General features: G+C 36.2%; 1 protein-coding gene across 1 annotated transcript in view; it reads right to left on the bottom strand.

Annotated features, from left to right (window-relative positions):
• Nucleotides 1-25,928, bottom strand: part of TBXAS1 (thromboxane A synthase 1) — a 287,914-nt gene that overhangs the window by 164,954 nt on the left and 97,032 nt on the right. Inside the window, exon 4 of the mRNA XM_032220502.1 lies at nucleotides 7,544-7,596. Within this exon, the coding sequence (XP_032076393.1) occupies nucleotides 7,544-7,596 (53 nt within the window). The remainder of the gene's footprint in view (nucleotides 1-7,543; nucleotides 7,597-25,928) is intronic.

Below are 25,928 nucleotides of genomic sequence, written 5' to 3'. Positions count from 1 at the left end.
GCTTTTACAACTATGAGGGCACGGCTGCTTCAAAGATAACGTTTTCCTTTGTACACTGAAAAAATAGTTTCTTTATTTAGTTATTGAGTTGATTACATTTAAATATTACCCATCTCGCTATCAAGTGACTAAGAAAAATATTTTATACCATTTACATTTTCTTAACAAAGAAATTATTAGAATTAAATACCTTCAATATACTGTACTTTTTGGAGTATAAGACACACTTTTTACCCCCCTTAAAGAGGTTGGAAATGTTGGTGCGTCTTATACACCGAATACAGCCATTTTTGGCCTCTGGAAACCCGCCCTGCGCATCCCATTTTTGCCAAAAACAGGCTGTTTTTTTGCAAAAAACGGGGCATGCAGAGGGTTTGGGAGGCCGGCAGAGTGCTCCTAGGGATTGGGGAGAGCAAAAATGCAATGTGTGGGCAGTTTGGGGGTGTTTTTGCCCTCCCCAGTCCCCAGGAGCATTCTGCAGATCTCCCAAACCCTCTGTGTGCCCGTTTTTGTGAAAACCTGGACATGCAGAGGGTTTGGGAGACTCTTGGGGACTCTTTTTTCTTGTTTACATTTTCAAAATCTTGGTGCATCTTATACTCCGATGCATCTTATAGTCTGAAAAATATGGTAACAATTAATGTATTACTTTGATCAGTTGGATAAAGATTTTTATGCGCCTACAGTTTCTGTGTGAGCAACATTCCTGTATGTGTTGCTGTTTTACATACACACAAACACACAACTGTTCATACCTATTCAGTCTATTTACATAATAATATACCAATGTGAGCAATGTCACCTAAAAAAATAAAAGGGAAATGGAGATGGTAGGCACTGTGTAAATTGCTGACTTTTTTATTTTACATACCTCATCACATTTCTTATCCCATTTTATATATATTTAAGATTGCCAACTCTGATTTTGCTGCTATCCCATTTTTCTCCAGGGCAATTGACCAAGTAATTCCTTCCCTTCCTAAGTATGGTTAACCGTGACATTGGGACAACTGCCTCTTTCCAGTTAAGCCTGGTTTTACATAATTCTAAGCTATATATGCAATCTCAATGTTTTCTTAAAAAGAAACTTGATTATGTAGCTGGTCCCAATACAAACTGAGAAACAACACAGCTGTTCTCTGGATTTTCAGTTGTTTTGCTATAAAAATACCACAATTGTTTTGTTGAGTTAAAGCTAAATCCACATATAGTACCCCAGGATTCTGCATCCAGACATGTGTTATTCTAGCCAATGCATATAACACACAAACACACACACAAACACACACACACATTATTGTGTTGTTCAGGTTACTTATAGGGTGATAAAAGTAGGGAAAAATTATTCCTGAAACTCATTTTAAGTCAGGATTCAAGGGTCAGTCTTGTGACCCCTTATAAATTAAATCTGAACAGAATAAGACTATATGTAGAACAGGTCTCTGAAAAACGGGAACCTATGTTCACATTTGTTTATTTATTTGATATATAAAATCAAAATTGGGGTCTCCAGGAAATGAAACTCTTTATGGCACGGGAGTCAAACTCGCGGTGTCATGTTGCCATCACGTCATATATTGCAACATTTTTCCCCTTCGTGGAGCCGGGGTCAATGTGGCTTGTGCATGATGCATCTGGCCCGTGGGCCGCCAGTTTGACAGGGCTGCCTTATGGTCTCTGTCTCTGCAGTGCGAGATATTAGTGAGCTGGCAGATCAGCAACTGTAAGCTTTTCTCTTATTCTCTTAAGCAATAAGTGGATACTGTGGAAGTAAGAATGACTTCTAAGGATAGATTGGTATAGAAAAGTATGGTGGCTTCTGTTGGTATAAACAAGATTTAACTATTTCTCTTTTTCATTTTCTTATCTCAGCTCTTTAATTTTGTGGGCCTGCTGTTTTTACTCCTCCCTCCCCCCGAGTTATGAACAACATTGTTTACTCCAAAAGGAAATAGCTAGATGGGTTAGTATGTACATAAGTGCAAACAAAATATTAGCAACTGCTTACAAAACTCCAATAATAAAAGAGGGAAGAGTAACTTTTACAATGAGGCACGTACATTCACGTAGGAATAATTGTGCATACAATCAGGGGTGGGTTCCTGCCTGTTCCTACCTCTTCTATAGAAGAGGTTCCAAAAATCTACCGTGCCATTTAGAACCAGTTCCAGCTCCCTCCCTCCCCCCGCCCGTCCGTACATCATCAAAATGAAGAGCGAGAGGAGGAATTCTGGGAGTTGAAGTCCACAAGTCTTAAAACTGTCAAGTTTGAACACCCCTGGGGTTTTTTTTTCTAAAAAAATGAGCATTAGCAAGATTTCTTGAGTGATAGGAGATGATGCTTGAGACATTTTTCAGGCATAGTAATACTGAGTGTACACAGGATTGTGTGTAACCCACAACATTTACCAACAATTTGTGTGCCAAGAATCAAAACAAAAAAATGTATTTTCCTTGTACTTCAGTAGACAGTATAATCTCTTCTGCTACCCAAGAGTCAGAGTTTTTAAAGGATTCTGAAATCAGCATTCCCACAGAGAGTTTTCCATATTTTGACAATTTCTTTTATTTACCCATGATGGACATGAAATGAATTTTCCTCTCCACTGCCACCAACTGTAGCGATACAAGAGGGGAAATAAAGAAATACAATATATAATGTATACAGCTCATAAATACCATGGATATGGCCTCTAGAACCATTCTAGTTGCCATCAGATGGTGTATTCAAAAGAGGAAAATGACTAAACATTCAGGGAGTACATCCCTTATTAATTAGTTATGTAATGAAATGCTATTTAATTTGATTTAAATAGGATTACATTCATTTTTTGTCTATTCCACCCATTTCTTCATCTACATGCTACTTACATTTGGAGAGCATTCTCCAAAACTGCAAACAAAATTTGTGCACTCTTGTCTTTAAGAGTCCCTGAAGTCCTAATCTCATTTGCCCAGCCAGTTAGGAAACCAGTCAGGCAGACATATTGGAAGCTGGACTGAAACAAGTCAAAGTAAGACTTCAACAGCTGAGGGAAAGGTCTCTAGAGATGCATATCAACTTTTCTCCTGCTCTTCCCAGAGATGCCCTAGATGGGCATAGTATATGGAATATGTTTTTCAACAATGTTGAAGAACCTCAACAACCTCATCACTTAGCTATAGTTAATGAACTGCCTATCAATTAACAAACAACTATGTTTGAAGCAACTGCTGCACTAGATTTCACTAAAGAAAAATTCATCTCTTCATGGTTGCGTAACAGAAGCAAAGTTTTCTTTGAATGACGCTCAGCTTCTAAAGACTTTGTGGGCATGGACATGCCAACTTCTTGGCAATTGTATGCAAACTGGTTGAAAAGGTGTGTTACTAATCTGTATCCAGCTGAGGGGATGAATTTGGTTATTCTCTATTGTCAGTACTTAGTTTGTTGTTATTTTTACTTGTCTAAAGTTCCCAGATCCATTAACAAACACTCTAGAGGGGGATCTAATGTCACAACAACCAATTTGTTCCCCAGTATGAGCTGCATTTTCTGAAAGCTTCTGTCAAAATTCACCTCAGAAACCTGGAACAATGTCACAACTGCTGTTTGTTTTCTAGCAAGTAAAGTGCTTTTGGCACTCTCCGTATTATTCACCCCCACACTTTTCTATGTCAATTTGCTCCATAGTAATGGAATACTACTTGTGCCCAAATGTTGGCACCCTTTCTAATAATAAAGAAGCATGCAATCTCTAATGGAAGGATCGGCTAAAAAAAATAGTTTAAACTGTTTAAAATCAGCTTTTAAAAAGCAACTACAGTAGGTTAACATTCTTTTTTCTGTTCTTTGGTCATTTTTAAAAGGTAATTGTTTTAATGTAAATATAAATATATACAAACTATATATAGTCCCCTATCACACATAAGGAAGATATTTTAGCCAGTATAGTCAGAGCATATTTGAATTTCAGAAGGCATGTTCTGAGTGATGTGGTGGCCTTGAGGGAGCTTTTCCATTCACAAAATGATTGTCAAGCCACAAAACGGTGGCCTGCTTAGCTAAAACAAAGAAATCTATGTTTTTGTATACTATACATCTACATATATTCACTAGAAACAAAATAAGTTTAAAGTATAAACGTCTGAACAGAGATATAGAAATGCACTTGTTTTAACTCATTAAAATGAAATGGATTAAAAAGGAAAGCAACTATATCATAATTTCCCCATGTACTAAAGAACTGCTATTTTGTGGCAGCATCTATATTTTAAATAATCTACAATTTAAATTGAGTTTGTTCTTCTGGAAACTATTGAATGTTTGGAAATTATTGAACATTTCTGGATGCCCTGATACTTAAGCAGATAATTGTATTATGATTTGGACATTTATCATTTTTTTAAAATTTGGATTGTTTCATTATACTAAACAGCCAATATTAATTAAGTATTTCAGACAGAGCTTAAAAATGAATATATGAAAAGAGACTATTTTGAAGGTTGACCAGAGGGCACCAGAAAGACACTAAGCATTGTAATTAATATAGTAGCAGAGACCCATAAGAAAACAGAGAAATACTATTTGACTAAGACTGTTTTGGTTTAATTGTGGTCATAAGACAAGAGCTTCCTGTATTGTTTGTATTAGTTTTTATCTATTTGTAAACCTTAGAAAATTATTTTATTCAGCATTCCATTCACTATCACTTTGGAAGTATCACTTCCCTTTAGAATTTTTTTAGAAAATGTTTTTGTACTTTTTGCCAACATGGCCTTTCTTCAAAGCAGCAGATCTTTTCACTCAGGTATGGATTGACCAGATGTACTACTAATTTATTTTTTATGGAGGGTGGAGGAGGGAGGAAAGAATTGCTAGAAATCTAGATTTTAGCAAGAACTTATAAAGCACAAAGTTCTTGAAAAAGTAAATGCTGAATACTAAAGAACAAATAATCTGTGTCTAAGGCAAAAATAAATCAAAATATAAGAAGCTCTTGTATCATTAACATAAATTCTTGAATATCATAATATGATAAATGGTAATATGACAAAGATAACACACAAAATTTCCTTATCAATATTTTAGCAGTAATTAAATATTTCAACAACTAGAATGGCACTTAAATAATTAACATTCTCTTTTTTTATCATCAGAAAAGGCTTAACAGTGATTAACATGTATCACTGGGAGATTTTGATATTTAAAATTGCAGAGATATGACATTTGAAGATTTTGAATTTGTTTTTTATGGTTTTAAATGCAAGCGCCATCATTTAACATTAAAAAGCACATTCTCAGGAAAATGGGAGGTCAGTCCTTATAAATGAAAAAAAAATATTGAGAAGATAAAGCTGAAATGTCATAGCTGTGTTAGTTTAACAGAAGTCATATACAGATTCCAATCATTGTGAGAAGCTAAAAGTGTTCCATTGGAAATTACTGTATGATTTTCTCCCATCTGACAAATCTATTCTAAACTGTGGAAGCTTTCAGAAGGAGTGTTAAGTGTCTGGATGCTCCCTGAACATTGGGGGGCAAAACAGATGGATCATTTGACAGAATTTAGAAGACATGAGGGAACTAATCATCTCCTTTTAAATGATGATGAATGGACCAGGCCCCACAGAAACAATGAAAGTTATAACACAATGTATCTTCAGAAAGAGTTTTTCTTTCAGATGGACAGTAAAAAACAGCAATCTTTGAGTAAGAGGATAAACATGAATATTTTCTAAATAAGATACTGAACATGAGAAGTCTTGAAGGGACATTTCTGAAGGTGTAGAAACTGACATAGTTTATTTACAAAGTCCTGGTTGAGCTCGAAAGAGGGTGTACAGTGTTAAACACTTAAAACAGTGTTCACTCAAATTTCTGGTTTGCATCAGGCTAGATCCAACCCTCATGGCATTGTGGAAAATCTTAAAACATGGCTCTTTTCCATGGCCTTGGGTTAAGTGGTTGGGACTCTTTTTTGTGGTTATTAGATTCACTTTAGGTTTTAATTCTAATTATTATATTCTGTTTTTATGTTGTTGATTTTATTGATATTATCCAGAGCCAGTTGAAATTGGGCAGTATCTAAATTGAGTAAATTAAATTATCAACTGGCCCACCCACTCAGGAAGGAATGGAACCACTGTAAACCATTGCAAAGGGTTTAGAAGATACCACGGTCAATGGCATGGGCACAATTTTCAAAGAGGGATCTGGAGGCAAGTATATTAGGACATGTCAGGAGGTCTGGAATTCTACAATGACTTTATAGTCTGCTGTTCAAACAGTTGCTCACAAACAGGATGAACCACTGTGATAAGCCTGCTTAGTAAACATTTCACAGTGCTAACAAGAAGCTGCTACATGACCTTCCACAAAACTGAAAGATAAGTTTGCGTTCACCCAAATAGGAAGTCTGCAGTATGAGATGATCCAGAATTCTTCAGACAGAGAAGTAAAAAATTAAATTAAATAGTTGAGTAAATCAATACATTCTAGGATCATTACAAGCTTGGAGAATGTATGATATGCCCTGTTTTGGTTCATAATTTATCTGTGTGAAACTTAGAGATTACATAAAAGTATAGTTAAGAATACTGTTATAATATTATTAAAGAAACTTTTTTTCTTCCTTCTTAGCCCCACACCAGCAAGCTCTATCTTCTTTCTGAAGGCAAGCAATATTATGGAATGAGGCATGTGGAAGACTCATATTTTGGAGAATTTCAATACCTTCTGCTTACCTCACACCAAGCAGTTCAATGGTACCAAAATAAATCCTCTGAACTGGAGATGTTTCAAAGAGTCCCAGACATGTGTTTTGAGGTCCAAAAGGCATGTTTCTCAAACTGGTGAGTTTGCATATCTCCATAGTTAAGAATATTATCCCTCTCATAAAACATCTTGTTGTGTTGATTTCCTTGGTTTTGTAACTGCTTAAAATAGATTCAAAGCTTCTTATCATCTTGCTGCAACATTAATTAGCAAATTTACGTCCACAGAAAGCAACTTCCAGATGAACTGGACGAAGGGGCAAGTTCTGAGTTCCATCTAATTGAGGAATGATAACGGATGGGAACCAGAAAGTGTATCTTTTATTTTGCTGCACCTGCCTTTTTAAATATCAATCCCCCACAAATTAGGTTGGCTGCTGGTCTTTTGGAGGGCACTTAAGACCTGGCTGATCACCCAGCCCTGATAGGTTAAGAGGTCAGATAAGCCTATGTGCTATTGTTATTAATATGGATATTTATTCTTGGCCATTTTTTAAACATTTTCTCTGTGATGTTCTGCTATTTATATAATTATTTGATGTTTTTAACCTTTGCTTGTTGTTCAGAGTCACATATGTGAGATGGATGGGCATATAATTGAATAAAACACATAAATAAATAACTAGATCCAATTATAACAACTTCAGGGAAAATAATGGAAATTCTAATTCAGTATAACTAAAAATACCAGATGAGGGATGGGTGATGCTGAGCACATGTCAAAATTCGCAAGAGGTTTCATGCCCTAAATCAAAAAGTAAACAGGAAAAACAAAAGAACAACTTACCCACAAGAAGGTCCATAATTGCTGATCAGCTTGTTGTGGCTCTCCCAAAAACCCTGAATGAAAGAGATGACAGAAATTATAGCTGGTTCTTTGTATTACCAGCACTCAAGTGTCCATCAGATTTCAAGAACCTTTTAGATGACCTACTGCTGCTCTAAGCAATGTTTAAGTACCTTCAGGCAACTCTGGTCCACATTTTTTATTTTTTATGGGATTTTTTTTTCAATCCCTCATAAAAAAAAGAACTCAATAGTTAGTTTCTCACTAGTGATTAGTTGATAAATACCCTGTATAACTTCTATAAGCATTTCACAAAAGACACTTTCACTGTCTGAAGCCTTTATGCAAAACTATCTATCCATTTGAATGAACAGGATTAAAGGCTATTAAGTGTTTTTTTTTCTTTTTAAAATCCTTATTCAAACATACATATAATGTTTTCTGTTTTAGAATAATCCTTGGATGTTCGTTAAGCTGAAACTCATTGCATCATAAAGAGATATGATTTATTTCAAAATCATATATTATTGGCAATTGATCATGGTGTATTATGCTAGGTTCCTAAGTGTGTTATGACATCTTTATTTATTATATCAGATAAGTCTTGTTAAGATTCCTGTTAAATACAATCTTATATTAACAAGGTTGTATTTACAAAAAAAAAGAGAGAGATTTCTTTATATTCTTTTTTTCTAGAATCAGTTTCTTACTAGCTGGCCAAAATTGTGATTTAATTAAACATCAAACTCCACAAATTAAACCACTGATCCCCTGGTGCCGCAAGAAACAATAATTAAAATGATTTTAATTTATTTTAAAGTTCCTGTTTGTGCTGATTATGCAAATGAGAATTGTCTTGTAGTGCAAACCCAGCCTTCCTCAATCTGAACATCCAATAGAAGCATGGGCATCAACCCCCGTAATCCTCAGATGGCATAACTATGTGCTATGCATTCTGGTAATTGACATGCAGATACTTTAAGATGCTCAACCTAGAGGTATGTTGATAGAAACAATTGGCTAAACAGAAAAAGTGTAGCTTTTATCTTCAAAAAGTGCCAAGCAGCTGCAGTGAAAACATTGAAGAGTGCAATTATGACGAATAAAACCAAATAATAAAAAAATATCTAGATACAGAGCTAAAGGATTGAATAGCACTTAGCACTTAGATTTATATACCGCTTCATAGTGCTTTTACGGCCCTCTCTAAGCTGTTTACAGAGTCAGCAGCTTGCCCCCAACTATCTGGGTTCTAATTTTACCCACCTTGACCAGGTGAGATTTGAACTGCCTAACTGCAGCTAGCAGTCAGCTGAAGTAGCCTGCAGTACTGCACTGTAATCACTGTGGCACCTTGGCTCTTATATGTCTTTGAGTCGGTCATTCTCACTCAGTCCAACCCACATCACAGGATTGTTGTGTGGGAAACTAGGAGGAGAAAGTTTTGTTGGATATGTTTGCTTTCTTGAGGTTATTTGTAAAAACAATAAGGTGAGATACACGTAAGTAAATAAGCATTTTCAAGTAACTTTCCAACACTAAATTCCAACATTTAGTGGTTGTCTAAAAGCGAGCAGAACAGTCTTTAAGAATAACAGTGTTTAAGAACACTAATAAACTTCATTTATGTACTGCCACATATTTTCCAGGAGCACTTAGTGTTTCTCGTAGCATTTATAATTTCTAATAAAACACAAAATATTCAGATAAAATTGTCATGGAATGTATTTGTAAATGCACAAAACAGTGGCTAATAAGGCCATGACAGAGATATTCAAACTCAAAATAACATTAGGCTTATAATGCTGAACATCAGCAAGAATTTCAAATGAATTTGTTTCCCAAATGTAGTTGAATTATGATGCATTTGTTTTTCAGTGTAAACACTGGATTTTTGCAAGGAAAGTGAGATGTATGGTTTCTAAATAAATATTTTATAATGCCCTATTGAAACAGAGAATCAGTTGCCAGGAATTAAAAATTAGAACAGCCACTGGATCTCATCCATGCCCATGATAACATGCAAAATATAAAGCTTGTGGTCGGAGGGAATGGGACAACTTGCCTTGGTCAACTCGCCATGACCACTCGCAACAACCAACTCATCATAGCCAACTCGCCAGGGAAAACTTGCCTCAGGATAATTTACCAATTTTAGTTAATTATTTTAAATAAATAAAAATATTTGGATTTTGACCTTACTATTTCATTCTGTCCCCTTTTCAGTCTGCATCCATATATTATTTTCCACTCCACAATTCTTTGATATTAATATAATTCTTGTCACTGTGGCAAGATGGCCATGGCGAGTTGTCTTGCAACAAGTTGGCTTTGGCAAGTTAGCCATGGTGATTTGTTCTTGGCGAGTTGGCCCTGGCAAGTTGTCATAGTTGTGGGGAGGGGCACAACCTTGATCTAAACACAGTATAAAATCCAGCCATTAGCCTCTTAGCCTAAACACTGCAAATGAGTCTCTGTAGTTGGATTTCAGAATGACCCTTCTTCCTTATCACAATCTCCAGTTTAATACCACAATTTGGACTGTACAGTATTTCATATACTAATACATTCTTTGTACAATGCTGTGAGCATTCCTTGCTTGAATAAAGATGCCAACAAAGAACTGATGTCATGTGGTAGCTGTATAATTATATGACAATTTTGTGGTACACACAGTCCTTGCTTAACAATCCCTTGCTTAGCAACTGTTTCGGAATTATCACACAAACATACCACACAACATTTATGACCCTATTTTGAAGTTCTGACAGTCACTCTTTCCTGAACCACATAATTACATTCTGGCCATTTGGCAACCACTTGTTTGCAGCATCTTATGGTCACTTGACTATGAATTTTTGATATTTTTTCCTGGTTTTGGTGTTTATTTTGGGTTTCTGTGGATTAGAAACAGCTAGTAGACCAAACAAATTTGCTTAAACGACTACTGTGTTCACTTAATGACCACTGTGTTTGTTTAATAACCACCAAAAAAGGTGAAAAATCTGGTATGGTCACATGGTGGACTGGCTTAGTGACCGCAAAAAATTTACAACTGTAAGTCTGGGGGTCAATTATAGTTGTAGGCAGCATCTCTTATCCTTATCTACAATATCATCCATATATTGCACTACAGAAGTTGACATTATATGCGTTTTTGTCCTATCTGTAATTTCTTTGGAATATGACCAAGTCAAGCGATTTCCCATTCAAAGATAAGGGATAGGTTTCAGGGTTAGAGTTACTTAATAGGTTACCCAAACATGGCAGAAATTAGATAAATAAGGGCACTTGGAACTAGCAAGATAGTCAATGTAACAGCAATGTAACTATCTTCAAGTTAATCATAGCCTTTTTCAAAGTTGGCATAACATTTATCATCCACAGTGCTACACGTGGAGGGTAGGGATATCTGGCACATCAATGGTAAATATTGTAATAGTCTACATACATGTGCACGAATGCAGATCATTTTCAGAACATAAGGCTGAGAATCTCCACAACTTTCAAAGCTTTAATTTTCAGTCCTTTAATTATGTCAACTTCCATAAAGCAGATATTTTTTTTAAAAAAGTGTTTATTCTGTTCTACAGATTTAAAGAATAGCAAAATGCCCCCCAATTAAAGATCAATTAACAAATAGTAGCAAATAAGAGAATAACTATATTATGTGTACTATACTAGTACTATATGAACATTACAAATTTGAAAGAAAAAAAAATATGGTTGTTGAAAAACAACGCAAAGAGAACCATGCCACCTTTAGATGGCTAGAAAAATCTATCAATTTCAAAATGTCAAAAATGGATAGATTACAAATCTCCTGAATCCAGTCCGTAATATCTGGAATAATATTACTTTTCCAATTTCTCAAAATGAATCTGCAATTTCCCATGCCCTACGTAGCCAAAGTTCCTCAAAACAATATCAGATATTTGGAATGTAAATAAGTACATTTTTCCCAAAACCTACTTATACGTATTAACATATTGTTTCCAAAAGATGCAAATAGCTTATATGCAAATAGCATATTATATATATATATATATATATTATATATATATTAATATTATATATCTATATATATATATATATATATATATATATATATATATATATATATTTGCTATTTGCATAATACACATATATATATATTGTATTTGTGCTGGTAAATAGATAAACACTTATACACAAACATATATATATATATACTTAAGGTCAAACTATATGAATCAATGACCTCTCAAAGACTGTACATCAAGCAAAAATCTTCCAATGATAATTGTTTAAATACATTTGGTCTTAATAAAGCAGAAATAAGCATGGAAACCGGTTGCTAGACACATGTGTATGAATTCTAATCGATCCCGTTCTTTTTAAAAAAAAATACATCATGTACACAGTTTGCTTTCCTTTGATCATCATCTCTAATAGTCATCCTCTGGGGTGATATGCTTTCATTCTATGTGTGTGCCTTTTAAGATTTTAATGCCCATATACAGGCCGCCTGAATTTAATAAAAACAGCTTTTCTACCCTTTAGAGTTATTGAGAGGGTAGTGTTATGTAATTAAGTTATCCTCATTTGTAAAGGCTAATTACTAAATGCTAATTGAATCCACATATGAACATTAGCACAATGCACTCTCATTAGACAATTTTAAAAAAATAACTTACTAAAACCAAGCAATTATTTTGCTTCCTATAATCTTTATAGAAATGGAGAAAGGAGGTATTTTGATACAACAGCTGCTTTTTGCCCTTCATTTGCATTTTCTTTGGTCTGACAAAGTATACATCAACAGCTATTGTTGCCTATAGCATTTACCTAAGGCTGAAATTCTATGTCTATTTCCTTAGAACAAGCTCCACTGCGCTTATTTGGATTACAGCCTAAATTAAAACCGGAAAATTGTGCTATAAAAAAATATGTATTTAAAATCTAATCTAAATGGCAACTCAACATTCCAAGAAACCAGACAAATTTTAATTATATTGGCAATACCACAAGTTGTAGTAGGTGTATCTTGTCATCTTGGTTTTTTCATTTGAAATAAATTGTCCACATTGTAAAGTCGTGTCTCCTTCATCCTCAGTTCTATGAATCATGTAACTCAGAATTTCCCACACAACATGCCTCTTTTCTACATATCATGACAGAGAACAGATGATGAAAAGGACAGCTTCCTACAGCTGCTACATATTTTCCCAAAAAAAAGATCAGACAGATAGTCAGTCTGAAAAAATAAGCTCAATCAGCCATTTGTCAAATAATGAGGAGCTATACAGTAGATATGTGGTGAAGCGCTGTCTATATCCAAGGTACAAATGAGAGATTTTCAGTATTCTTGATGGCCTCAATGAGGAAACTATACAAAAAGTTTTAAATAGTTTATCTTTCTATTCTCTTTACTTTGAATCAAATCAGGGGAGCCAAATTTGTCTATTGTGGAGTAGCCTCTATCTTAAATGATTACGGTCTATGGGGTATTCATCAACATGTCAAGCTTATGTTGGAAGAAATGTCCACCTGGGTTTTAATTCTAAGTGGGGGAAAAAGACACTGGAAACATGGAGACTGCTTGGAAAGATGGTTAATGGTGGACCACATGGGCTTTTTGGCCTTGGGCAAAGAAAAAAGCACATGGGGGGGAGAGAGAGAGAGATTGATACCCTCTCTTGGGCCCCGCCTTGGAGCTTCCTGGTCTTCTGTAAGAAATGTATTCTGATGGTTGTCAGACTCCCATGGGGCCAGGTTGAATCTTGCTGGGTGATGATGTAATGAAGAGGCTATGGGCAATTCCTATTATGGCTGAATGCTAATCCTACCTTTGTTGGATCTTGGGTGAGGCATTTGCTTATGAATAGACCTAGCTATCTCTTTATCTCTTAAGTGCTGACATCTGCTGTGGGTTATTGAGGAGGGTGAGGGCTATTAAGAGTGTGTCTGCTTCCTGCCTTAAAAAACATGTTCTCCATTTCTCATCCAGGGAACTATAATAGTCTGCCTTTTTATATTTCATAGAATATTTCATTTTCCTAGGAGAGTGGTGGATGCTAACTTCTCAAATTAATAAACAAAGTCTACTGACATCTACTCAAACCATTCTAGCAAGCTCACTGAAGAGAAGAGATCCAGAAATTTAAAATCTATGATGGGTATTCCCCCTGCAACTGGCTGTTTGTAAATTTTAACAGAAGTAAAACCTATTGTCTAGTTTTCTACTAATTGGATCAGCTCCTTTTTTCGCACACATGCAGCCACCGGCATTTATTTGAAACACCAAAGGTTTCCTCAAACTCTCATTTCAGTGAAATCTTAAACCAAGGGATCAAAAAAATTTAAAAGTGAAAGAAAAATGAAGGGACAGTAATTTGAATCAGGAGAAATTCCTTCTTTGTATAGCTTTAAAGAATAAAACTATGTTTTTAAAAGCTTTTGTTCCAATATTTCTTCCAACCTTCCTTGACTTAATGATCACTGAATACATTGTTCTTCAATTCCTCATAATTCCTGGCCAACATAAGTCACATGATACACAAAGGGCATCAGTTTCAAGGATAATATTGAAGTTCTGCCTTCTCAATTTGTTGCACAAAACATTTTATTAGACATTATTGCTCTTTTACTCACATGTTATGCAACTATTGTTTTAAAGTTTTTCAATTTTTTTAAAAAAGGATTAAATATTCTGAATTTAAGAAATGCAGTCATTAATAATATGGACACATATATTTAAAAAGATATTGTGGAAAAAATAAAAGTGGCCATATCATAAGCAAGAAAGAATTATTTTCTATGAATATTTTTAAATTTCAGCAGACATTCTATGCTATGGCAGCTGAAGCTTTTACAAAGACCAACATTTAGAGAACAAAAACAACTCTCTACTCCTTTTATTCCTGTGCACTTTATCTAAATATCTCAGTCAATGTTCCTAGCTAATCATCTAATTTGCTTTAACAGTTCTGCCTTATAACAAAACTGAGAAATAATACTAATAATTAAAATAAATAAAAGAAGAAAGTGTGAATAATTGATGTGGCAATATCATAGTATAATAAAAGACAAAGGCATGGAGAAATTTGTAATGTGCAAATATCTGAAAAGCAAAGTTGAAAGATTATGATATAACCAGCTATGGTAATCCCAGTGTTCAGCAGAAGACTGGATAAAATACCCCCAAAAAATTGTGGACAATATTTAGAAAATCTATGCATTAAAAAAAAAATCCATTGGCCATACTGCATGAATCTACATACTGTATTGTTCGCATCCATAACGACACACTGTTTTTCCTCCCAAAAGTGGGTGGAAATGTATATGCGTCTTATGGAGCGAATATGGGTGACAGGCAGCAGCAGCAAACAGCAGCAGCAATCCCCGCTGCCTAGAACAGCTGATTGGCGTTATTCCAGGAGGACGATCCAACCACCGATCAGCTGCTCGGGGGCGAGGGAGGCTCCACTGTTCCCTAGCAGAGGCGCAGACACAGAGGAGGCAGTCTGTTTGCTGTTTGCTGCAAGGACGGGTAGCCAGATGAATAGGGAATGGGAATGGGTGGGGAGGCAGAGGCACATTTTTTTGTTTGTTTTCCTTCTCTAAAACTAGGTGCGTCTTATGGTTAGGAGCGTCTTATGGAGAGAAAAATATGGTATATACACTATGCCAATACATTAGAACATTATTGGTTCTTGGGAATAACTTGATGTTTATGAAATCCAACAATGGAAAAGAATTAGTAGCTGTGATTTCACACTATTGTGTATTTAATATAGTTCCACGCTTACCATCTACAGGAAAAAAATAATAAAAACAAAATTGAAGGATCAAGATGCCTTGTGGAAATAATATCAAGAGTGTGGATAAAGAAACCATTACAAATCCTGGACAACCTTCAAAATGACAACATCAAGCACATTGGGATAAAAAGAAGGATAGAAATGAATATATCCTGAGAGTAAAGAAGATCTTAAATTCCAAACTCAGTGGAGGAAATACCATCCAGGCAATTAACACCCGGGCAATTCTTGTGTTTAGACATATAACTGGAATAGTGAACTGATCTTATGCAAAACTGAATGTCCTAAATAGGAAAAATAATGCAAGACGTAATCATGATCCCTTCATCACCAACGTTTGACAGATTTGCTTACCAAGGAAAAATAGGTGGGTATGGAATGTTGTCAGTATGTCAGATAGTTGAAGAAGAAGAAAAGGACATTGGAAGACTATCTGAAGGACAGTGAACAAGATGCACTAAAGCTAGTATATCGTGAAGGCTTACTCAATACTGAAGGCACAAAATAAGTCTTAGAAAGACAAACTGAAGAACTAAGAGAGACATAGCCAAGCAAGTATTTACATGGTCAGTAATTAAAAAAAAAACAAGCAGGCAAAACAGATCATAATAATGTTGGAATTGAAAAGATAGCAACAGACAGAAAACGCCTTCTCTGCAAAGAAGTTGAAGGAACACTGAACTTCCAAGTTAGCTGCTTTGGGAAAATCACACAAACTAACTATTAACAATGGTATGACGAAGCAGAGACAATGATGCTTGGAATATCTGTAAGAAATGCTATTTGCCTGCAAGCAAGAACGGTGGCACCATAAAATAGGCAAAGTAATACAAAACGAAGACGCTAAAGTGCTCTGGTAACTTTAGAATTCAAGCAGAGAAGAATCTTCTACTCAGCAGCCCAGACTTAACAAATGTTGATAAGAAAGACCAAAAAAGTCCAGTGGACATGGTTATACCTGGAGACAGCAGAAGTAGAATAGAAGGAAAATGGAGTAAAATCACAAAATGCAAAGAGCTGCAAATAGAAATAGAACAATTATGGCAAAATAAGCAAAAAATGGTACTAATAGTAATAGGCGCCTTTGGTGCAATGCAAATATCTGGAGCACCATGTGAATACCCTCGAACTGACAAAATCACCATCAGTCAATTGCAAAAGGCAGCTTTACCTGGAATAGCTTACATTCTGTGACTATACCTTTAACGCCATCAAAAAACATTTGCCTATCCCAGGTCCTCTGGAAGGGACTCGATAGATGGCTAAAAATGCCAAATCCAGTTTAAACATCTGGTTGACCATGGGAACATCCATAATAATTAATAATTTGTTAATTTTATATGCTGCTTACCATCCCTAATAACTCTGAGCAGTTTACAGTTGTTAAAACATTAAAAAGAAAAAAACACAAAAACCAAAAACACCACAAGACAAAGAACAATAATGGCAAAAAAATTAAACAAACAGACCCAAATAGGAAGAAAAGGGATATCCATCAAAATTACCAAAAGCCGGAAGTCTGATGTTATTCAGATGCACAACTGAAACAGAAGCCTTGCCAACAAATGATTTGGTTTCTTCTTTACTAGCTGACTATTTCAAAGTAGAGAATAATTAATTGACTAAAAGAAAGGATTGCGGGGGGTATGTGTGTGTGTGTGTCATAAATACAATGATCCAGAGATGTCTACAAGAAGTTATCAGAACCTAACATCTTTGCACTGTTGCTTTCACAACTATGAGTGCACAAACAAAATGAGATCTGAGAATACAGATGGAAGGTATGGCATTGTCATGACTATAAGAATAAAGGTTCCCCTTACACATATGTGCTAGTCATTCCTGGCTCTAGGGGGCGGTGCTCTTCTCTGTTTCAAAGCCAAGAGCCAGCACTGTCCGAAGACATCTCCTTGTCATGTGGCCAGCATGACTAAGTCATGACTATGGATGGTCCATATACTGAATGAATCCATTGTGCGTTTTATTTGATTTTGGCTAGTCCTAGTATAAACCCAGCCATTATAATTTGTAACTCATACTGTAAATCTTAATGTGGTATGTGAACCCAGCCAATAGTGGCTTATTCAGTAAAACATAACGAAACAAAACATGATATGTACTTCTATTCTAGCCAGGCACCATACTTCATAAAGATTACTGTAGTCAGCTGACCAAGGGAGGCAATACAGTGGGAGTCTAAATAAATAAGATTTGTGAGGATTCTCCAGCAAATTCTAAGAGCTCTGATGGAATGCCAGGTTAACAACAAAAGAGGAGCTCTATAGCATGAAACAACTTCAAGTGTGATGTTATAGTGCTTGATTGGGAAAGCATTCCTTAAGCATGCAATAGCCACAATGCTCATCCCTCTGCATAAATACGATAGGTAGTGCCCCAATATGAGGGGAGGGGTGATTAGAAATCCACTGAGAAGACAAACCGTAGCAGGATGCCTGCAGAAATGGAGATAACAGCCTTCTTTCCAACATGAGTATCATAGTTGTCCCAGGATAAACTATCAACAAGTCTGGGGGATGGTTGAGTGAAGTAAGAATTGTATGAATTACACATTCATGGATATTACAACTTCCTAGAGGTAACCGTATCAGCCTAAAGCATAGTTAGATGCCCCATGCTCTGTAAGCCTGAAATAATTAATCTCGTGCAAGACAACAACAATAAGACAACAATTCTTTGTCATTTACTTTGCTCCTAGCATAGCACTCCGGCAGGCTCTGCATAATTAAATACAATAAAATTCCATCACACTACAATTTTCAACACTCGTAGCCTGCATAGACAATTAGACAATTAAATAATTAGTAATGGGAAACTGTATATTATTGGAGGATGCTGTTCCAAAGAAGTCAACAGGCCAATTGCCCCCACGTTCTGCATTGTGAAAAGTCACAAAGAAGCTGACTGTTCAGGTAACCAGAGATAGCCTTTTGTTCCTAATGTGTTCAGCCTAATCTGATAAGTCAAATGCCAGCCATTCTACCACACATACTTAGTTTTGAATCTCAGTAAATCTCACTTTGACAAAATTTGAGAATCTTGGTCAAAATATTGCTCATAGAATCCAACTGTTAAGCATGCAGTCTTTAATGTATAAAGCCATAAACCACCGAAATTTAATAATATTATCTTTTTTTATTGAAAAATCACACAGGAAAGGTATTTTACATTTCAGAAACAGAAAAGGTGTACATCTAAATCCACATGGAATGTCAGAAGAAATGAACATAAAAATTGCCTACTATGGTTAGACTATTTCAAACAAGTATTTTAATTTCAGCAAGTTCATATTTATCATAGATTTTATACAATGCTTTACATTGTAGTATTATATTTTGCTTTACTTTGATTCAGGTCTACAACCTGATTCTCTCAAAGCCTTATATAGCACTCTTGAATTCCTTCAAAAACTGACATACATCTAAAATTATTTAATTTATTATTCAATCTGAGCACCAGCCCACTCAGGAAAAGTAACGTGGGGGAGCAGACAACAATCCAATGAAACATTGAAATTACTGATATTTATAAATTGCAAACATTGCCCCAAAAAAATACAACTTATACATTTCAATGTGAAGAATTTTGAACGATCTGGTCAAAACTTATAGAGCTGGTTTCCAGCCTATGTTTTTTCATAATTTAATGTTAAGACCATAACATTAATTTAAGACCATATAATTATCATCATCATCATCATCATCATCATCATTCTATTCACTGTCTATCCACTGCAGATGAAGGCCTCTTCCGAATATTTCCAACCAATAGTCTTGAACTTTCCTTTGCCAGAAGGGCCCACAATACTTCCTAATGTCGTCATTCCATCTTGTTTTAGGTGTCTTATTTGGCACATTTTATCAAGTGGAATCCATTCTATGACTGCCTTAGTCCACCTACCAATTATCAGTATATTTCATTGTTTTAAAAAGCAAGCACACACTACACAAAGGATTTAAAGTGTTAGACATACTAATGAAAACACTAAGATTCCAGAGTCCTTCTTCATGTGTATTGTGTAAGCATAGAGTAGGGCTGAGGTAGCCCAGCAGGCCCCTGTCCTATTAGGATTGGGTTTCCATAAGTGAACGCCAGTGGTGGGTTTCAAAAATTGTTCGAACCTACTCTGTAGGTGTGGCCTCCTTTGTGGGAGTGACCTGCACCCATGTGACCGGATGTGAAGATGCCGATGACACTTGTCAGAACCACCTAAATTACCTCACACATAGCACTGGCATGCATAAGAATATGATGTAAACTTGTTTTTTAAAAGGCATCTTTGGTTTGCATTAAAACAACTTCAACACACGCAATGTTCTGATTGCACCACAAACGCAGTAGTCATCCTTACCTTTCACAGAGGCACTGAGTTTTATAAATATGAGCATGATAGTGTAGAATAATCATATCCAAGGACAAATGGTGGGTTTCAAAAATTTTTGGAACCTTTTCTGTAGGTGTGGCCTGCTTTCCGGGTCCACTGGTGGAAACTCTTCTAACTGGTTGGTAGATTTGACGAACCGGTTCTACCGAATAGGTGCGAACTGGTAGAAACCCACCTCTGGTGAATGCTGATACAAGCTGATCAGGGGTGATGTTTGGAGCAGCTCAGAGGTGGGTTCCTACCAGTTCGGACCGGTTTGGCCAAGTAGGTAGTAACTCGGCCTGCCACACCCCAAACTGGTTCTCTCGGGGGGGGCTCTTAGGTCCCATAATCTTTTAAGTACTGTGCATGTGTACATAGCACCTCCCTGGGCAAACCAGCAGTAGCAGCAGCCAGAACCCATCCCTGGAGCAGCTCATCATTCCATCTGGGATGGAGGCCTGAGGGGGCACCCCTATATCCCCATGCTCTTTAGAGTTCTGCCTTCATGAAAAAGAACCAGAGTTAATTCTTTTTGCCTTCAAAAGACTGTATACCAGAAAGAATAAGTTAATTAACCAGATTCCCTGATTACTGTAGGAGGCTTAGCTTAGATGAAAGAAGGGAGAGCGGGTGACTAGACTAAAACCACAGTGCAAAACAATTTCCTACGTAAGGGAAATTCTTAATTATTTGTTTCAATTAAAATTGCTGTCACTGCAAAGATTTTAATGTGTGGGGTCATGAGACAGTAAAAACAGATGAGATGGATTGCAGTCTAATGCCTCCAGCATTTGCTATGCATCAGCTAAAAATCCATTCAAACATTTGTATAAATCTTATTTATGTAGTGGAATTTGTTAACAATATATTTTTATAGTACAACATAATCTTGTTATCAGATTCTGATTCTGTCACTTTCAAAGTAACAATCAATAATGGATAATCTTCAGACAAATAGCAGTGTTTAGAACATCTCCTGAAATAATTATAGCATTGTCGTCTTTCCACAATATGTAATATAACAGTGTGGTTTGCTTGTTTTGAATAATCAAAAGCATGGCATCAGTTCTAATTCAAGCACATATATTTATGAGTAATTCTTACTATATCATTTTAGCATGTTATTTAGGAGAGATTTCAAGTGCTGTATCTATTTACTTTTTAGCTTTGACTTAAAATTAGGTTTGCAAAAAATAAAATTAAACCAATGTATCATTTTTATTTATATATAAGAGCACCATAAACTGCATCAGATCAGGAAGAGAAATTGAGAAATATGTTGTAAATATGTTATTTTTATATATACTTAATATAATATTTAGTCATTTATACCTAGTTCCCCAAAATTCAGAAACCTAAAATGAATAGTCAGAACCACAGATCAATGTCATATCCATCTGGATTCATTTCACCAATCAGTATCCAATTAGCAGGAAGTACTGGTCCTCTGAGAAACCATCAACAAGTTCAAATCTCAAAGCTTAACACATAAAAGATTCTGTAACATTTTACATTTCATGCTACACATTACGTATCTAATATGATACTCAGCAGATTTTAAATTGTAAAAAATCTATAAATGTGAACTAAGCAACCATATTGCTAAGATTATGAAACTAGTGATAACAAGTTATGGACTTGGGTGATATTGCATGTGATTTTGCTTTTGATTCTAAGAATCCTGCTTACCCATCAGAATGAAATGAATTATAGTTAGACTAGAATTAGAAATATTCAAATCATGGGTTGTGACGGTTTATAAACAACTATAGTTAAGTTTAAAGAAGACAGGTCAACCTATTCTCCAAAGGGACCTGAAGGCAGGACAAGAAGCAATGGACGGAAACTAATCAAGGAGAACCAACCTGGAACTAAGGAGAAATTTGACAGTTAGAACAATTAATCAGTTGAACAACTTGCTTCCAGAAGTTGTGGGTTCTCCAACACTGGAGGCTTTTAAGAAGAGATTGGACAACCATTTGTCTGAAATAGTATAGAGTTTCCTGCTTAAGCCAGGGGTTGGACTAGAAGACCCAAGATCCTTTCCAACTCTGTTATTCCTGTTAACCTCAGTTGAGGTTCACTTAGCCTCCATTGTGGTTAAACTACAACTGAGATGCACCCATCCTCTTACAGCACTGGTGGCAGCATACATGGACATGACATTTATATCTTCATCAAAAAGAGACCCATTCATTCCTTCTTTTATTTTTGCTAAAAAAATGTAATCTCTAACTGGAATATTGACAGGACTGATTATTTATAATTTAGTAACATCTGGAGGGTCAAATATTTCCCATTCTTCATTTACACATTATTTATTATTTTTTAAAAATACAAGCTAGGACAGTGATGGCGAACCTTTTTCGTATGGCGTGTCAAAATCGAGCATGTACATACTATCGTGCACGTGTGTCCCCACATCAATGCAATCTTCTCCACCCACCTGTGTATGTGCGTGCAACACCTTCCCACCCCCCATGCATGGATGTGCATACGACCCTTCCCCAGGCTCCGGAGGCTTTCCTGAACCCTGGGGAGGGCGAAGACAACCTCCCCCAGCCCCCCCAGAGACCTCTGAACTTCCGATTGGCCTATTGAGACCATTTTTCACACCTCCCCAACCTCTGGAGGCTTTCCTGAAATCTGGGGAAGGCAAAAACGGTCTCTCCTGGCCCTCCGGAAGGCCAAAAATCAGCTCATCAGTGCACACATGCGTGCCAGAACTGACGGCTGGTATGTCAGCCAATATGACTCCATATGCCATAGGTTCGCGATCACGGAGCTAGGGCACGCCCATTCTAGTAGCATTTTAAGTTGGTTTGAAGTACCTTATTAACAAATAAAGTACTTACTAATATAGGACAATACAGAATAAAAATTCAAAAGTATCAAAGTTCAAATATTTAGGAACAACATTCAATAGAGATGGAAAAATGGATGAAGAGATTAGCATATGATGCAGTAAGACAAACTAAGTATTCGGATAACTTGCTCCACTCCTATAACATAAGGTAGTACTAATCAAGCACAAAGAAGCATCTCATACAAAGTATATTCATCCCACGCTAGATTATTAGTGCCAAACATGGACCACTTACAACAAAACATAAAAGAAAGATAGTCAAAGTTATTGAGATGTTTGAGGAAAGCGACTGGAGTGACCAGAAGAGATAAAATCAGAAATGAGACCATAAGGCATAGAACCAATCTTAAATTACATACAAAAACAGCAAATAAAGTGGTTTGCTCACCTGTAGAAGATATCCTGGGAATCCATACAGTATAAGACGTATACAAAAGAGGAGGAGGTCAAAGAACATGAGGCAGACCCAGACAAAATCAAAAATACAGTACACCATCAATTAACAATGACTGAAGTTGCCAAAGAGCAAAAGTCAAAACTTTAAATGTACACTAATAGGCATACATTAAAATAAAATTCGTTGCATACAGCTCTCAAAGAGAGGCAGTGACCCTTTGAGAGCTATATGTAAAAAAAAATCATTTTAATGTATGCCAATTAGTACACATTTAAAGTGACAATAAAGTCACTTTAATAAGTCTACGTCCTTTGTATCTCCCACCACACACAAAACAATAAAAGAGGAAGTCAAGAACAAGACACAATAAAATTGAAATCAGCATAGTACTATAGCCAAGATGTCTAAATAGGCATAGGACCAAAGACATATCCTGGCTCTAAACCTGAGGAAAAAGCCAAGTCTTCACACTCTTCTGAAATGCCAATAGGATCAGGGTTATTTGGATCTCAAGTAGAAAGCTATTCCAAAGGGCAGATGTTGCAACAGAGAAAGCTAGGTGGCTCAGTGGCTAAGACATGAGTTTGTCAATCAGAAAAGTCAGCAGTTTAGCGGTTCGAATCCCTAGTACAGGTCTCCTGCGTGAGCAGAGGGTTGGCCTATATGACCTCCAAGGTCCCTTCCAACTGTTACTGTTAAGGCATGTCTCCTGAGTCCTACAGGATGATACTGTTTCACAGAAAGGACTTGGAGCATGCCCATCCTGCCAAATCTGGCAGGGTGGGTACAAACATTGAAGACAAATGATCCTGCAGTTAACTTAGCCTTGTGCAAAGCAACAGGACTCTAAAGATGATTAGCAGCACCTTAAACTGTACAAATCTTAAAGTTGCTGAGGTTGAGAAAAACTGATATAGAGAATTCATATGGCACATTTCAAACCAAGATCATTAATCCCTGCTTGCTGCAGATTGTATATGTTGGTCCATGCAACAGGGGTGCGGGAATAATCCAAAGTTTCCTTTGAAACCCCACTGGATCCAATAGTTATTTGGATAAACAAACTATCCTAACATTGGAACAACTGGGCTGATAAGATCAGATTTCCCTGTCCTTTTTGCTCCCTCCCATCAAATGTTATGCTGAAAGATGAAGAATTAAATTGAACCTGGGGACCTAGATAGAGACATGGGAAATTTTGTGAAGGGAAAGCTTCATAAGGACATCTATGCAGGGGAGCTGTCTCTTTTCCATCCAATGGACTATCTTCTTTAGTAAAGTTTTCCACCCTATCATGTACATGGAATGGAGGGAAGGCTGTAGAGAAAAGGGAACAAAAATATCAGTGCATGAATTCAAGCCTGGTCTTAATCTGTTATTTATAGATGGATCATTAATATATGAATTTAATTTCTGTTCTGATTAAAACTATTGTTATCCTCCAAGGAATTGCATTCAAATTAGAAATAATCTTTTAAAAATAACTTGCTGAACAGAAGACTCCAAATCCACCCTTTCTATAACACTGAAAGATTGTTGTTCGCTTATTTCCAAAAAAATGCAATAACTGGATTTAGATCAGTGGTGGGTTTCCATTTTTTTTTACTAACGGTTCACACACGAGTGCAACACTTCCGTGCATGCGCAAAAGTGTCTGGGCGGAGCCTCCCGCCGCTTTCACTATCGGTTCACCCGATCTGGGCCGAACGGAAACAACCCACCTCTGGTTTAGAAATATGATTTCAAATATGAAGTGTGAAGCTTCCTCCCTATGCTTCTACAATGGACCTCACAGAAATTCATAGATTGTGATCTGTTCAATCCTACAGTTTATATTGACTGAATCAATTTTAATTAGTTTGACCATTACTATGAATTCTGACTTCAACAAGTAAGCAATATTACATCAAGCCAAGGGCAAAATAGTAAGAAGTCTCTCTCTTAGACTGCAAAACTAGTTGAATCTATATTCTCTTTTCAACTCCTTTAACTGAAGCTGCCAACGTAAGTTTCCTCTTAATTCTGATTCTGCTGAAACTGTACTCATGTCACTTTGTCAATTAGAATATTGTTGAAGACCTACTAAGGCTATTCCCAACCCAACCTGACCTACTATGTTATTTTGTTAAAATAGAACATGTTGACTGCCTGCCTGATTAAGTTAAAGATTTTGTGCAAACAATGGCGAGCCAATTTCCTTCTTTTAAGTTACCTTCTAAATTGACTCCGCCATGGACAGCTGAAGTAGATACTATTATGAGTACAAGTTCTGTGCATCAAGGCTTCCCAACACAGTCACACTGGACTCAACACTGTCCAGATTTTGAGCTTTACATGCCAATGAATTGCTCAAACAAAGCTAAAATTGATCTTGGCACCTTATTTTGTTATACATGCCTGGAATAGTTTCAGCAGAGACTCCAAAACTTGGAAGCTTCCATATTAGACAGAAAACCACATTAGGGATTCTTTGGGGGAAAACATGCAGGTAAATGGAGCATGAAGAGAAAGAGGGAAAACTATACTAATTGAATAATTCACACAAAATGAAATTGTTTTCTTAATTAGACTAGTATACTGTCCCTATTTGCAGCGCCATACTAGAGTCTACTTTTTTCCGCCTTGGGGAGCCATTCATAGGGTCAGAATAATTGTTTTATTTCTCCTCCCAGAAATTAAGTGTCATGAAAACAAAATTCTGTATTTAGAGAGGTCACATAGGTGAGAAGAGGGAGCATAAAAAGCAATGATGAAAAATGTAAATATACCTGAATATGGGAATCTATGTGTGTCTTAATTCAACCTATCCAGGATTTTTTATTAAAGTGGTGACCTCTGGTAGAAAGGCAATTCTACCTATGGTCTGTATCACTTCATTATAAACTGCCCTTCAGTCTCCTTGATTATGAAAGCATTCTTCCTATGTTCCACCTGTC

The sequence above is a fragment of the Thamnophis elegans genome, chromosome 7 (assembly GCF_009769535.1).
Source record: "Thamnophis elegans isolate rThaEle1 chromosome 7, rThaEle1.pri, whole genome shotgun sequence".
NCBI classification, from domain to species: domain Eukaryota; kingdom Metazoa; phylum Chordata; class Lepidosauria; order Squamata; family Colubridae; genus Thamnophis; species Thamnophis elegans.
Note: the sequence above shows the minus strand (reverse complement) of the source record. Positions and strands in the feature narration are given on the sequence as shown.